The sequence below is a fragment of the Trichoplusia ni genome, chromosome 13, assembly GCF_003590095.1.
Source record: "Trichoplusia ni isolate ovarian cell line Hi5 chromosome 13, tn1, whole genome shotgun sequence".
Classification (NCBI taxonomy): domain Eukaryota; kingdom Metazoa; phylum Arthropoda; class Insecta; order Lepidoptera; family Noctuidae; genus Trichoplusia; species Trichoplusia ni.
The window spans coordinates 3,423,611-3,440,547 of NC_039490.1; the positions used below are offsets into that span (position 1 = coordinate 3,423,611).

General features: G+C 35.4%; 1 protein-coding gene across 2 annotated transcripts; it reads left to right on the forward strand.

The window, feature by feature from the left end:
• Positions 1–5,018: 5,018 nt before the first annotated feature.
• On the forward strand, positions 5,019–12,355 carry LOC113500293 (transcriptional activator GLI3-like). Of its 2 annotated transcripts, none has more exons than XM_026881020.1 (16): positions 5,019–5,735; positions 5,839–5,929; positions 6,621–6,809; positions 7,071–7,191; positions 7,372–7,494; positions 7,990–8,153; positions 8,351–8,462; positions 8,795–8,904; positions 9,018–9,118; positions 9,713–10,028; positions 10,144–10,227; positions 10,425–10,581; positions 10,860–10,982; positions 11,318–11,422; positions 11,526–11,605; positions 12,092–12,355. In XM_026881020.1, the coding sequence occupies exons 1-16, from the start codon at positions 5,659–5,661 to the stop codon at positions 12,116–12,118; spliced, it is 1,980 nt and encodes a 659-aa protein (XP_026736821.1). In that variant the 5' UTR covers positions 5,019–5,658; the 3' UTR covers positions 12,119–12,355. The 2 variants fall into 2 exon arrangements, with proteins under 2 accessions (XP_026736821.1, XP_026736820.1); XM_026881019.1 differs by having other exon boundaries at positions 5,020–5,735; positions 10,857–10,982.
• The last annotated feature ends 4,582 nt before the right edge of the window (positions 12,356–16,937 follow it).

Below are 16,937 nucleotides of genomic sequence, written 5' to 3' on the forward strand. Positions count from 1 at the left end.
CCACCATAAATATTTGATAAATCGCGGGTAACACCGCGGGGCGCAACTAGTTAAGCTTTTTTTATACTTCATAAACGCTTTCAATACGTGTGGCTTGAGAGTATATTTGTTTTAATTACGAATTATTTAAGTGGCTGGTCTGATTGTTTCATGACGGGAAAGTTTGTATGTCGATAAGGCTATGGTTAATTATTTTTGTTTAGAAACTTATGCTAATGTAATTTTCGAGTATTTCTAATTTTGTTATGTAAAAGTAAGTTTTATCAAATTTTATCGAAAGTATTTAGATTAATCAAGTCTAAGCATGTTTGTTTCTCAAGAAAATTATGGCACTTGCTCAAACCTATTATATATGTATTAGTAATTTTCACAAAAAAATATATATTTGAGAGTTTTGCAAATTAGATGATAGTCTCCGATAGTTTCTCCGAAACGGCTTGATCGATTCTCATAAAGTTTTCTGTGCTAATTCTGTAGGTTAGAAAATCACCAGGACACTATTCTATTTTTAGTATGGACTGTTTTTCTACACTGGAAATTCCTTGAAAACAATGCATACGGCTGAATAAAGTTTGCTTGATCACCTAGAATCGGCTAGTAAAGTTTATAGTACCTATATTAAACAATATTGCAAAATGATTGTAAATCCGGACACTACGTAGTCACGTCGGCTGGTGATTGTGGCGTTTACGTGCTGACGTGACGCCATTGTGAGATAAACAGCGTAATCGTATCACAGCCATTTTCCTAACTAGATTGGTTCGTTGGACACGTTTATGTGTTATAAAGGCAGTCGAAGATAGACAATATATGCACTTTAAAAATGAAAAAAAGATGATTTTTTGACGTCATTACATTAATATTTCTCGTATTCTTACACAAATAAAAGCTTCTCGATAAGAGAAAATTAATGATCTGTCCTAGGAGATTCAAGTCTTTTAAAAAAATCACCCGATAGCCAAAATTTTGTTTTTTGTTTTTTATTAGGTATTTATCAAAAAAAATATTTTTTCATTCTTAAGAGAGTCCTTTATTTGTTGTTGTATTTGTTTCTATGAAATAACCAACAAAATATTCCAGTAACTTGTCACTGCTTACATAGCACCATCCAGTTTGACAAGCAGAGACAAATCCAGAAAATGGCGTGTCGTTGTGTGATACGGAATTATTGTCAGCCGCACATAATGGATGTGACGCTTTCTCATAGCCGTACAATAATATGTACACTGCCGACCAGGATTATGGATACACTGTATTTTAAGAAAATTGTTCAAAATATTGAGGTTTTTAGTATGGCTTTTGCTTTCGGAAAAATAAAAATCCCTAAAAAATTATAATATTATCTTCAGCCGATCGAAATTTAAATAGACGATGTTTTAAAATTACGTCGCCTTTTCCTTTAAAATTACATCTTATTTTAGCAGAAAAAAATGAAAAAAAATTGAACAAAAATACAAAGTACGACCAGAATACTATTTCACTCAGGGATGATTAACTATGGTACTTATAATTCTATCAGTTTTCCAGTCCGATACTGCTGGTACTTTTACTCAAGGCATATCACTGACAAACATCGACTAAAGAGTAAATAAAAAATTGACCCAACAGCTTGAAACACGCCTAAACACCGGCAAAAAAAACTGTCAATCTCCGCGTACTAACAAGTGCTTGCTTACATGACTAATATACAAAAATATAATCAAAAGCTGGTATAAGATAAAACAGCAAACAGGAAACCGATCGAAAGCCTGAGAAAAGTCCAATATTAATAGCGATAAGTATCTAGAATCTTGTTATAATCTAAAACGTGCGGAGTCCTATCATCTTGTGTAGCTCATAAGTCTATTTAAAGCCTTAATTAACGTGATTACAAATACTGACGGTGTAAGAAGCTGACGTTATTTACTGCATTCATTCACTGCAATCTCTTAGACTCTTAGAAGTGACGTTTTAACGTTGAGAGTGACAATGGATCATCATGGGATTTTGTCTGTTATCTTTTACCGGTTTTAATTATAGCGAATAACTTTTATGAAAGAAAAGTTTTATTTTTTGTTTGCCTAAAATGTGTTTTATTTTTGTGGAGAGGTTGATTTTTGCAGCAGTTTTGCACGTTGCTTAGTTACTCTCCATAACTACGTATTTATCCACAGATTTCTTTCGGTTTCAGGAATTATTAACTATAATAATAAACTATCCACAATAAACATACTTAGAAGATAAAATTTACTATTTTGATTGCCGACCTTCGACAAATCTTAGAAAACGAAGACCTAATCGAATCAGCTATCAATTATTATTTCCCATGATTAAAATTACAACATTTATTTTTCATTATCTAATTTTTTTGCAAAAGCTTTCCCCTTTTTCTGCACTGACGTGAACCTATATCTAACCGAAGATCACGTGCGAACCAATCACTGGCATTATTGGTCCGTGACGTCATCAGTCGCCATTTTGTGCATCAACTTAGCTCTGATTTGTCAAACGATTGATATCTTGGGAAGATATCTCTGAAACTATCGCCTTTCGGTATTTCGCTGATATTATGGTCTAAGAGAATGTCATTTCTTGGTGAGATTGAAAAGTAATGGTAACACTTTGGAACTAAATTAGGTAGGAATTGGGAACTAGATCGATGTTAGGATGTGACACGTGTGCGGTAAATTACAAAGGTAGTTTACAGGGGTAAGTAGGCAATAAATGTAATAATCTAAAATGTTAGGAGCAAAATGAACTTTTTTTTGTTCAAAATAAACCCGCTCTGAAATGTTCAATCCTTTTTTTTTCGAAGGGATTTCACAAAACATTCGAGTTTCACAAATACACCTAAACTTAGAAGAAACATACATGGATCACAATACAATGCTTATTCGAGAATCGAACAAGCGACTCGTACATGTGGGTTTAGCGAAGAAACGAACGGTTTTGAATTTTGCTTTCATAAATAATATATTTTCATGCTGATGAAAATTCTAATTCAACAGACATTATTCATTAACTAACTTTCTTTAACGCGTAGTTACAAAACATTTGTTTCCTGAATGGAATGAAACGAATTATTTTGTACACGGTAAATACACAAGCATAAGACCTCAAAAGAACCAAAAATTCGAAAACATAGTAATCATCTAAGTGTGAGAATTTGGTCTAGGTTCAAAATTCAATCAAAAAATCAAAATCAAAATTCATTTATTCAAATTAGGCTACTAAGTAGCACTTTTTTAAGGTCAGCACCATTTACATTGGACAGCACCCAGTTTCGCCCAGCCTTCACCGCTTCCTAAGTGCTTTTGCTGTGAAAGAAGAAACGGCGCAACAAACTCCCCAGCAGCACGCTGTCATTCCGTTTACAAGAAATATTATAATTGTACAGAACAATAACAAAATAAGTGTGTAGGTGCCATGCCAAACAAACAAAAATTTGAGGTCGCTGTATCTACCTAATTAATAAACCCGTCTTAGATTTTGCATCAAACTAAGCTTATAACATGATCATAATAGATGGTAATAGCAAGATCCTTAGCAAATAAATAACCTACGAAACTGTCGACGAGAGATGACTGCGCTCATTATTATCTGACCTCTCGATCAAGAAACAAGTATTTGCATGGTGAACTGTCAAATAGACTAAGATCGATGCCTGGATGTCTTAATAAGAATGATTAGGTCTAAGCGTGGGAGTTGATAATTATGAAGACTAGTTTGTTCCAGCGACTTTGTTAAAGGTACATATCATTATTATATTTGTCTGCGATGTAAAGCTATTTTATTTTGGCAATCGACAAAGTAGAAACTGCGACTACTTACCTGCACTTACGTTTGTACGTTTAGACTACCTACTAGCAGTAGGTGCAGAGAATGTAGTTAGATCTTTACCATGAAAATAAGAAATTTACTAATTAACTTAAAGATATAATGCTAGACTAAAAAAAAATATAGCGTTTGGACTTTGCAGTGTATGAAAAAACGTCTTATAAGTGCCATCTATGTAGTATTAGTAAAACTAATACAAAGCACGGTTACTCACAACACTTTGAACAGGGGGCTTCAAATGCAATTAGTACATAACTTTTGTACTAGATGGCGCTGTTGAAAGTATTTACAACTGCACCAAATGAACTTGTTCACTTAGTTTGTAAGAAAAGAACTAGATGGCGTTAAACAAGATCATTCACTGTATGCTCAATAGATGGCATGGTAAACGATTTTGTGAAAAGGTTTCATGTAATTTTATTTTATTTGATTAATTTTAAACAAGCGCTTTAATTTTTTCCGTTATAAAATATGATTGCTTCTATAAAAATCATTTTCTAAAGTACATTAATTTATATTACATTTATGGAATTAAAATTTCCAGTTTACTTTTAATGGAATCTAGTAATAAATTACTAAAACTCATATCAGATCATAAATAAAACATCCATACCTCATTCACCACACAAATACACATCTAATTAGCAGTACCTACACCTACATACATAAGTAACAAATCAGAAGGTATTTCAATCAAATCACATGGAATTTAATCAAAGACATTCCTTCGAGTGTTGGTTCCATTCCAGCGAACCGTGAACATCTTAACGTTTCCATTTGAGTGGTACATATATATTATTATAAGTGTCATGTACCTACTTACTAACAACATTTGTAAAAACGTAGGCACTTTGAAGCAAAAAAAAATTGATAGAAATTTTACGAATGCGTTGTTACATAGCCATAGGTGCCTAACGAACGTTTTATTTCATGTGCTATAAATTATAATACAATAAAATAATGGTGTCTCGTTTTAAATGTTTGCATAGGTAAGTATCACGAAAAAAAATTATTAAATACATACCAATCAGTTTTCAAATAATTTTTGTATCATATTAAAATATAGCTTTTTTTCTTTCCTACTAGCGTAAAAAATATTTATAATAAGAACACCGCCACTAAAAATATAGTTCGTATAGTTCGTAATATAGTTTCGTTTAAAATATTAAAAATTCATTAAAATTCAAGTAAATATTACTAAAATAAAATTTTAATTAAAACATTTATTTATATTCAATTCTGCCAGCCTCTTGTATCCAACAGAAATCAGAATCATTCTTTATTCAAAACATTATAATTTTTCTTTCGAGGACATTAAGTAGGTTTGAGAGTATTCTTCAGAGTATTGGAGTGGCCTCCGCAGCGAAATGAGCATACCACTTAGACGTTGTAACAAACCCCTTCAAGTTCACTCAAATTTTATTCATTCAAATTTTTGTGAACAAGAAAATGTACTTTCAAGAAAATAAAACAGGACAATAGGATCCCTTCATGTTTCCATTTACTTTCATTTTGTATTATTTAACGAAAAAATATCCTAAATAATACTTAAAATTATTTATAAAAATTAAGAAGCAAATCCGCGGGAAATATACAATCTATAAGTTCGGACACTGACCTTAAAAAGTTCAAAAGAGGTCACATTGCAACTGACAGCCATAAATCATTTACAACTCGCAACTTACAAAATAATTTCGAAAAAGTAAATTACTTTCAAATTAAGAACAGGGTTCGTCATAGAAACAATTTGAAACAAAAGTAACGTAGTGAAAAAACAGACTGTTTGACGTTTGCGTCGTGTTGTTTTTTGTCTTAAAAATAATTGAATATTGCGAAAAATAAATGATGTTTTCCGATGAAGAAATAAAAGAAGAAATACCAGAGAGTGGGTTCATGAGGCCCGGCGATGAGATAATAAGGTGCGATCTTCGTTTATTTCGATAAATAATTGCAACGCGGCCATACTGATTTTGCTGTGTGATTTTACGTTTGTTTTATTTTTGTTTTATAATATTGTTGCAGTATTCGTGAAGTGTGTTTGAGTGACAAGTTTGACAAAAAGGATTTGGGTTTCAATGGTGAACCGTTGCTATCAAATTCGAGCAGGAGCGATGTATGTACTAAAACATTTTGTATTTATTAGGAAAAGTTCAGTATTTGTCGTAATATCGTATTTTATTAGTCCGTGTCGATGTTGGCTGGGCTTGTCATTTAGATTTGTCTGTCATTGTCAATATGCCTGACATCTATTTTTAGACCGGTATAACGTCATATATCAATCAAAATTAGTGATTGAAATATGTATAGGTTCTGATTAATAAAACGCCAGCCTTTGTACTTTTCAACTTTTAATAGGATAGTTTATTAAATACGAATTTCAAAGAAGTCCTTTTATCCTGGTATTTAGGAGTTTGTGCTCACATTGGAGCTTTTTCCAGAAGCGCTTCCTATTATAGCTCTAATTAGAATGCCTTTTAAACCCTGAAAACCCCGCCACGAGTTTTGTAATGTTGTAGGTACATTTACGTACTTATTTACAAATTATTGTTATGTATTAAAGGGTGGGCGATACGGGGAGCTCGCTTAGTTAAATAATACTTTGACATACAAGAACTGCTACTTTGTAGCCTATCTTGAATGATTGGATTTAGACTTGATTTTAGATTTAATATCATGGACCCAAAAACCAGCATCGTACCAAAACTAGTATAAGCACCTGTAAAGGTTAATTTTTACGATAAGACCTTTTGTACGCGAGATAACAGAATGAAAACCTATTCTCATATTTAATTTTCCTGGTCTAGTTGGATGTCCCCCGCTCTCTATTCCGTGATGGCTTCTTCCCTGATGGCTTGGAGCAGCAGCAGGCGAGGTTCGCGTGGACGGAGGAGGATGGCAACATCGCGTCACTGGTCTCCGAGCCAGGGTTCGGCACCACCGGACAGACTACGTTCGGAAAAGATTTGGATGCCGCGCTTAAGAGTGAGATGAAGGTATACAATCTGTTTGTCGTCACGTTTTTTGTCATCTATTTAATTTAGCGAACCATTACTGGGTTAGGGTTTAATTCATTAGCTTTAGGTAAGATTTTTAATATCAAGTGTAATAAATCCCATGAATTTAAATTAGAAGAAAGCATTTTTGTAATATGCGCACATAACATAACACGCTTAGATATTTTCTTCTATTCGTCACATTGCATTCATGCTGTGGAATCGTTTACTAAATTCTTTCATTGTATTGCTTATTTTTAGGAGGCAGATACATCAAGTTCTGTTCTGCAGCCGACAAACAGGAACGGACTTACATTCAGCAAGAAGATATTTGGAGAGCCACATCTCGTATCTTCCACGTCAACTGGAAATCCTGGAGCAGGTAATACAATAGATAGAATTCTAAAAAATTACATTTAATGGCGAAAAAGTCAGTATAGGCAACGTATTTATTAGATTAAATATTATGAAGAAGACCCTCATGACACCTTTTTACATCTTTTATTTTCCTTCCTTAAACCTGAACTAAACTATACTTGAAATTGTTTTTAAATGATTTTAGACAGAAACAAGAGCGGTCACGGTACATGCAAGGTGGATAAGACAGACCCTCGTTCCCGGTTTCATTACGTTAAGTATGTGAAGCGACACGGACGGACTGTCAAGCTGTGGGAGTGCGGCATTTGTAAGTCATCCAATCCAGTTATATCTAGATATCATTTGTTCCCAGTAAATAACTAAGTTCAATTTTTATATGAACTGAACTAAACTTTAATAATTTAATTTGCCTTTTAGTGTCGCAGAGTACTTCTAGCACATTGGGACGAATTGCGTTTTGCAAAAAAAAACTTTACTTATATATAATTAGAATAATTCTTAATCAAATGGATGAAACGGAAAAGGAGTTTACACACGCTTATTTATCGGGTTTGCCCGAAGACTGACTCAACCGGATCTGCAACATTTAATTACAAACCTGCACTATTTAAATAAAAACAGTATTTGATCATCATCATCGTCAACTAAACCTGTGAATGTACAATTTGCTTACTGAAATAGCTGTGGCAGGGCGAGACTTCCTCAGGTCATTACATCGTTTTGCTTCCACAACAACCAACCCACATTTTAACATACACGGTACATAACATCATTTTAAGATATACCTTCTACCTTTGATCAGGCAGTCGCGAGTTCCAACACCAGTACACGCTGATGCGTCACCTGCCCACGCACACGGACGAGCGCAACTTCCACTGCGTCGCCTGCGGGAAGAGCTTCCGCCAGCTCTCCACGCTCAGCCAGCATCGAGCTATACACTCTGCTGAGAGACCGTACGCTTGTGAGGTCAGAACTTACCGTTTTAAGTACCTATTACTTATAATGCATCTTGTTTTCATCATAAGCCTGAGTGAGATCTCATTGTATTTCAATCATTTATAAGGACCATAGTTACTTTTTGGGTCAAGGGATTTTCACTTTTGCCTTCACCAGCATTCCGTGACAAATAAATGTTCGTTCCTCATGACCAATGTAACAAACAGGTTTGCAACAAGACATTCAACCGCGTGTCCACTCTGATCTCCCACCGCAAGACCCACTCGGACGAGAAGCCTTACAAGTGCCACATCTGTCCCAAAGGATTCCATCAGAAAGGTTACCTGTTATCCCTATCCTTGTATCCTCAACTTACATTATACACTGTTTTCAGAATTATTACTGCCTATTCAAACACAAGCTGTATTTGGAACCTTTTGAAAAGTCGTTTGCACTTCTACTCATGGAGACAGATACTGGCACATACTATCTAAACTTATAGAATCAATACCGCATAAGTTTCATCAGTCTTTTAAAACTGGTTATTTGCGGATCACCTTGCTGCAAACGTTATAAACCTCGCATTAATAATTAAGGACTGGACCTTTTTCCGGGTCCTATCGACACCTTAGATTTGTGCCATCATTGATACAATGTATATTCCTGTGCAGGCAATCTCCGAAACCATCTCTTTACCCACACGAACGAGCGTCCGTACCGCTGCAACATCTGCTTGAAAGGTTTCAACCAGCAGTCGAACCTTGTCTGCCACAAAAACAAGGTAAGACCACTTTTAAATTTGCGTGTGTACCTACTTGTTTCCTCAACATATTAAAAGATCCCGTAATCATGAATATTTTTCAACATCTTTGAAATCTAGATTTTCTTCCACAGGCTCACCCGGATGATAACAATTGTCCTCCTGTCAATGTTCGCGGCAGAACTACTCCGCGTATTACACGGTCAGCCACAGAAACACAACCTGACTCTACCAGGTAAAGGAGCGTTTGAGAATACGTTTACTGTACTTTATAAATAGTTGTTATTTTACAAAATTTACATAAAGTTATCTTCATTTACCTGGTTTTTATAGTAAGGGTCATAAACCACTTTTTGATAATTTGTTTACTGTGAGAACGAAAAATTGTTTTTTACTAAATTCTTAAAATTCTTATTCATGTTCAAAAAAATGCTTCGACATTAAAAACTATGTAGACACAATTGCCAGTGGGCAGACCCCAATCGGGCCCGAAGGCATTCGTAGTACATTCATCGTTTAACTTAATGCTAAGTACTTCCTCAGACGCGGTAACTTCTAACATAAAACTTTTAACGAGTTCCTACTTCAGATTAGTTACGCTGCATTTAACTGTCCTGGCTCACGTCTTAATTGAGTTGGATCTTGGTTTTCTACATTATCTGTTGGAGAATATAATCTTCATGTTTTTAATCAGACTTTTACTTTACCACCTGTACATATTTAGAAGGTGTTTTTATATCAAGTAGACTTACCTCTCAAACAAGGTAGCTAAATTATTAGATAGCATTCCTCAAAAAATAAAATAATCTCACCCAAAAAGTCTTTCCAGGCCTCATGTGGAACATTGCGAAGTTTCATCATCAGTGGGACCGTACTTACCTTCTGTTGAAGGCCCATCATCTTCGACCTGGACTCCCAAACCCGAACCCTGGGAATTATCCAAACACTACCTTGAACCCGGAGACATTTGGAACGAAGGTCCATGGGGTTCCATGAGCAGTGGTGTGATAGTTGACCCAATAAAGACCTACCATATGGGAGTAGCTTTGGCGACCAGACAGACGCCATTTGCATTGTTAAAGCCTGATAATGGTACCCCAGTGCTGGTCAAAGTTGTTGATACGAAGCTTCCTGGTGGCAAACAGGTAAAAATTAAAACAAAATTTGAAAAAAGATATAATTTTTAGATTACAGTTAAGAGAAGACGTTCTATTAATAGAAGTGATATTAATTATTTAGATACAATTTCCTGAATTTTAGATGTTAGTGCCAGCAACAGCTGAAGATTTGAGAGTTGGAGGCAAAATCGTTTTGAAAAATGAGGCTGAAGACGGTGCATCTCAGGTATCTGTCGAAATGAAAACTGATCTAAAAGAATTGACTTTACCTTAATTAGTAAAAACCTATTTTTGAGAATTTTGCCTGGCTTTTACCCTTGCAACGTGCTCAGTTTTTTTCCCATGCTTGCTAAACAGCTAACAGCTAAGTACACATAGTAATGTTTTCCTTGCGACCAATGGCAATTGCCTATTTTATTTCAGCATGGTGATATGGAACCAAGGTTGGAAGCTAATGGTGCGGTTCAGATTCGAGTACCAGTTGTGGCTACTGTAGTGCCCAGAATTAAGGCTGGTGGGAGACTGCAGCTAACAGTTGAAGAGCCTCACCATGCTTACCACACTGCTTTGTCTGCTGATGGTGAGATCACTTAACTATCGCTATAGCATTAGATACACGTGGATCCAATAACTGGGCTTAAATTAGTTGTTTCCTCAAATGTCATGTAAAGTGGTTATGCTTGAATGTAATTTTACACTTAGAATGTGTACTAGAAGTGTAGTGTACTAAAAGGAAGCTGTGAAGAGCGAACAAATTAGTATTGTCTATCGTAAATTTGATTTTCGTAATTACTTCGAAAAATTAATTCGATTTTGAATATGTGTATAAAGTTTAAGTAATCATTACTTTCTTAGTAGGAGAAGTGAACGTAGAACCTTGCACGACCCGCAACGACACCCGCGCGGGCGCAGCGTCACTCGCCCGCGCTGATCCGCGCCGCATCGACACCTGCAACACGTATGAAGATGGGTTACGTACTGGTGAGGAAGGATAGACCTAACTGTTCTAGTAGTTACATCGTTCAGAAGTCTGTTTCTAAGAGAATTCTGTATATTTTAAAATTTTCACCATCAAAAACAAACAAACAAAATTGTTATTTAGCTATCAATTCACACCGCCCTTTATTGTTGCAAAGAAACAGATCCCCACATTAAGCATATCCATGTTGGAAAAGCAGTTTCACAGGACCTAATTCACTTAAATGATTTAAACGTTCTTCACACTTACACAAAAATAACACTTTAGCATCAGCATATAATATAATATAAGTTTTCTTCAACAAATAAAAACCAAAGCCTTGCCTTCGTTTTTGCAGGTACAAGAATATCATCTACCTGTGCATTACCGCCACCAGCACCGTCCCCTCCATTGGATCTGATCTCTATGGACCTGTTTGAGCCAATGGAATGTATACCATTAGGTAACTACAATAATGATTTCTTAGATACATCCTATTGGGTATCTTCTCCAATGAATACAGCAAGCTTTTAATCATATCATAAATGGAAAGAAATATGCTTCAGGTCCCCAAATAACGGCAGTGGACAATATTGACCAGCCGCCGCCGTCAGACGACTCTGATATATTTATCGGGGAGTTTGAGGTAAGCTTAAATTCTTCTTAACATATTTCTCGAGGCGAAAGGATCTAATTTTATTGTGAATTTGTTTTGTCCTTATTATTTGCTATTAGGTGAACAAATTTATACAATAACCAAACCTAAGAAACCACTAAGAAACCACTAATTTTTTTTGAACATTTTTGATTTGGCTTATTATTTTGGGGCTGTATCGTGTTTTTGACAAGAAGACATTCCCTCATCAAGTAATTTAGAAGGGTGAGGTTCTAAGTTTGTCAGTATTTCTCTGTATCGTAGTGGGAAGGACTTTGCCCAGGAGTGGGAAATTCCAGGATATTCCAGGATAGTAGTAATATCTCAATACTTCGGACTGGATGCAACGATTTCGTTATTTTTTCATTTGATGTGATAAGGAACATTGGGGAGTGTTATCACTAAGTTTCCAATATCTCTTTCTTAACCAAGTTCTGATTTTTCAATTACTTTTCAACCATGTTTATTTTTGTTCAGACGCACACCATACCCCCGACGCTATAGTCTTCACATCATGGACAAGACGATGGACTACCATCGCCAATACCTGAGACTACTTCTGATGCACTAATTAAGGAGCGCATATAAAAGCAGGTTTTTGCACGAACTGAACATAGTTTATTTTATTTATTTTTTGTTTTATTTTTATTTATGCATGTGAAAAGGATGATGGTTTTGATTTAGTTATAAGCGAAAATGAGTTATGTTGTAATATACATTATACTTTTATTGAGCATGGAACCTTGTTTTCTTAATATACATATTTATCGTAGGTAGTTTAATAGCTATCGAAAATGGCCATATGCCAGCCTACCGCCACGCCTTACTTTATTATGGGTGTGGAAAACTGATGCCGCTTTACACCGCGCCGTGCCACAATATAGAATTGTAGGCACCATGTCATGGTGACTTTGGACTAGCTAGACTAGCTTTACAAGTAAAATAAAAGTTTGCTCAGCAGTGTCTAAACGTAATAGTAATAAGCCAGTAGGGGTTAAAAGAACATCTACACTTACATCCTCTCCATCTGATGATCGATCAAGACTTACCCTCCTAAATTGCTCATTTTGATTTTAACAACGATTTCTATCAATAAAGATGCCTTCAATTCAAGGGTCAAAAAAAGGCAATTTCCTGTCGTCAATGTAAATAATCCGGGATATTATTATGACGTAGCGATGACGTGTATTATATTGCTGCGATATCGTAGTCTATTGTTAGGCACGTGGACGGAAATAGGCCCTTTTGAGGGTTGCGCTGTCCTTAGTTTTAGTATTTCGTTACGATAAAAGATGGCGTTAGTGGTAACTAGTGAGTGAGTAGTTTAGGGCTTCAGTAGTAATTTTATATTAGTTTTGGGAATATTTTCGAGTGATAGCTTGAAATCTTAAATGTTTAATATCTGTTAAGCATTATTTTAATTGTTTCACCCTCTTATATAAGCAATTAGGTTTTAAACTTAATCTAATGAGTAACCTTATAATCTGTTTTGATAAGCTTCCAGCCATCTCGCATCCAGCTGAAAGCTTTACATGCACTTTATTTCATAACGGCTTACTCGCGCGTATTTGTATAGGCGCGAGTGAAACCGTTTCTAAATAAATAATTTTAAATCCGCCTTTCGCTATGAGAGTAATTAGCAGTTTCTTTAAATAAAAAATAACAAAATCGTTTTATAACGACGTAATAATGTATAGGGGCTAAAAGATTTTCATCCTACCTAATCCTGTTACGATTCTTAAATCATTCGCACGCGATAGATGGCACCACTTACATCAAAACTATTCTGCAGGCTGAGATAGCACTGGTAAGATAATGGCATTTAATAAAATAACAAATCCATTACCTATACCTTTTATTGCTATTAATTAGACATAGAAAACGTTAATAAATCCAAAATTTAAAAACAAGATTTAAAGCTTATTGAAAACGAGGTATCAAAGGTTATTTTATTAGTTGAATAATTACCTAACACACAAAATAAAAAATACAACATAACAGTGTTTATTTGTCGAGAAGGTAGTACCAGCAGACCCGTGACAGACAAAATGATTTTATCAATGCTTATTAGTGGATGTTTATCGGTCCTTTTTTTTATTTTAGGTACCAAATAGGTATGTAGTTGCTTAAACACACTGCGCCCAGAGTTTATTTAATGTGGAGTAGCAAACGTAAAACTTTAAGTCCCACTGTGGTAAACCCAAAAGTTCCCAAGAAAACCCCAAATTCAACAGGGACAATAAACGTAGTTAAAAATTAAATTCATTTCATCCTTTATTTGCGATCAGTCAATTTGCGACTAATAACATAAGCGACCAACGTCCGACCGCAAAAAAAATCGCACAATGTGACAAAAAATCGCCATAACATTTAACAAGTAGAATGTGACAATAAAACGCGAATTACGTTCGTCCAGTTTTTTACCAAAGCATTGCGCGTGGCGGGCACGCGACCTAAAATATTAAAACTGGTGTTAGATCTGACACGCGGCCTTTCCCACCAATAAATAGAGAAATCATCTGACAACCCTGTAATGAAAACTTAAAACAACACATCGTACAAATCACAACCTTATCTTTTGCACATAAAGTTCAAACTCAACTACAAAAATTCGTAGCAACTAATCAAAAACTATCATTGTAACTTCGACTTTATAGCAAAGCCTTAAGATTCAATTTCAAAAATTCTAACTTTAGTTAAGATTAGGGTTGCCCCCAATACTTAATACCGCCCCCGACGGTTATCGTATAATGCGTTGGCACGTGGCGTTGTTCGTTTTTTATCGGGTATTTTCGTGCGAACGCGGTGGTCTGGTGGAGACTGCCCTACAATGGGTACTACGTATTGTGAAATGTGTATTGCATGGGAAATTGACGGAATGCAAGTCTGGTCGTGACAGAAGTTTAAGATGGGTTTTTATATGAAAAGGGTGCTGCTGGGAAGTTGGTTCAGAGTGATTTTTATTTTTCATTAGTTTAAATATAACTTATTACGGGTAACTGAAAAAAAAATGAGAGGAGAAAATCTTTTTGACTATTTTGCAAGGATCATAATTTCAACCATAAGTTTAAACTTGGCGATTACCATTATACCAATATCACGTAGCAGACTACACTTCCAAATACTTAATACATTCTAAAAACAATTAAAAAACAAACACGTATAATCCTACAATCTCACACACTATCAATTTAACAAAATATCATTTAAAACAAACAAACATTCTCTAAGCCCTCTCCAGGGTACAATCGTACCCCAGAATTCATATTTTGATTATGATATCAATGTCACCCATTCGTAGGGTTTTTTATACCCATTGTCCGTTAATACACATATTAACCCATTAAAAGTCGCGTGCCGACATAATATGATATTTCACACGTATAATAAAATCATTGTTGTTATAATGTTGTTTTTTTATGTGAGAAATAGGGATGAAGCAGTCAAGAATAGATTTATTTGAATTTGTTGTTTATTCGATTATAATGGTACATGATTACGAAACTTATACACTGTAGGAAAGTTGAAAATTTTATCAACATGAATAAAAACTGACACCTACAATCGTGTTTTTAAAAACCTTGTTTCGATGAACAAAAAATTGTTTTTTCTTTTTAAAAAGCTCAAATCAATAAACTTTTGATGGAAAAAATATTACCTTAATCATTTTAATTAGCAATCGTATTACAAAATTCGCTAATTTAAGTAAAACTCAAGATTGCTAGCCCTCATTACTCCAAAAACAACTACTACCACCTAACAACACACTTTTCAACAGCAATAACATATTCCAACAAAATACTGGACTCCGCCCGCTAGCAGTCCGAACATTAACAAAACGCGACCAATTACACGACAATTTCTCAAATAAGTAGGAAAACGCGACTCATCTTCCCAATAATTAACGATGTTACGTCCGCGACAGACGCGCAACAGTCGCGCGATACCCGCGCCGCACTCGCGCCACACTCGCGGCACGTGTCGCCGCGTGCCGCGGATCAACGATTGGTAACAAGGCTGTGACGACTCTATCGGGAATTGTGTATAATGAGCTATGACATTGCTTAAAAGAGACAGTTATTTGGAAATGTATTTATTAAGGTTCATGGGTGGATGGTATTTAGAGATGAGATCTGACAGTTACAGCTGTATTATCGTGTTGCTCAGGTAACCGGGTTGAGGAGGTTAGAAAGCAGTCGTTCCTTTTAAAATGCTGCTACTTAGCTGCATCTGGTTAGACTGGAAGCTCCCTACATAGTTTCGAAAAGCCATGAGTCGAGAATAATTTCGATTTTCGATCGAATCCATTTTCTTGAAACGCCCTATATTTTGGTGGAAAAAAGAATTGCTGTTATAATCTATTTTAAGATGATTCGATTAATCTTTTCAACTATTCCTTACTGTTTAAAATAAACTCTTGAGATTCCAATATCCCCATGAATTCCACGGTTACACCGTACTTCATATGACTGATTAACAATCCCTTCTGGCTTAAAAATCCTAATCCACTATAAAATCATCACAGAACAAGGCTATCTAACCTTTTTACATAACAACAACTTTCCAAATCCTTATTATATGAAAACCTGAAAACAAATCAAAATCCAACTATCCCTTAATCGCCGTACAAAAAAACAACACAAATAACAACAAAACGAAACGAACACAGAAATCCATTCAGTACAATTTGAAACTATACAACAATATACCAATGTACGGTTTAAAAACAATACCACTTGCAGATGCGAGGTCGGACAGATTACTCTGGCATATACCACGCATCGCTAGAGACGCAAATTGTTCGCTAAACTGATTACTACTGCTAGTTCCACATTGTCTTTACTACCCTACCCGCCACCCACTGGGTAGATCTGTGGTCGTTCCTAGAAGAGCTTGCGAATTTTATACATTATACAGTTATTGTATAAATATGGCGTTTTCAAAATTGTTTAGTTTCTTAATATTTCTAAGATGACCATCAGAAAAAATGTGAGGAAACCTAGATTGCAAAAATTGGAAACATAAATCGCCAACCCACAGTAAGCTAGCGTGTTGATCAATGACTGCACGGATAGCCGAGTGGTTGAGGTCACCACGCCAAACCCTGTGCGCTTCATGTCGTGACCAATGCTTATTCTGAGTCTGGGTGTCACATGATTTGTATATTTGTGAACCCCCCGCGACACAAGGATGAAATGTTTACTGCGGGAGTCATTTAAAAAAAATGCTCATGCAATATGCGGGAAGCGGCTAGTGCCTAGCAGTAGATAAAGGTGAAGTGAGATATGAGATGTATTAGTGAGTATCCTAAAATCAGGAAATA

Bases quoted from the DNA above. Each gene is read 5' to 3' on its own strand.
- LOC113500293 (XM_026881019.1), top strand. From the start codon at position 5,659: ATGATGTTTTCCGATGAAGAAATAAAAGAAGAAATACCAGAGAGTGGG. The intron at 8,463-8,794 runs GTTACCTGTTAT...ATTCCTGTGCAG, and splicing joins CAAAGGATTCCATCAGAAAG to GCAATCTCCGAAACCATCTC. The intron at 11,423-11,525 runs GTAACTACAATA...AATATGCTTCAG, and splicing joins AATGGAATGTATACCATTAG to GTCCCCAAATAACGGCAGTG.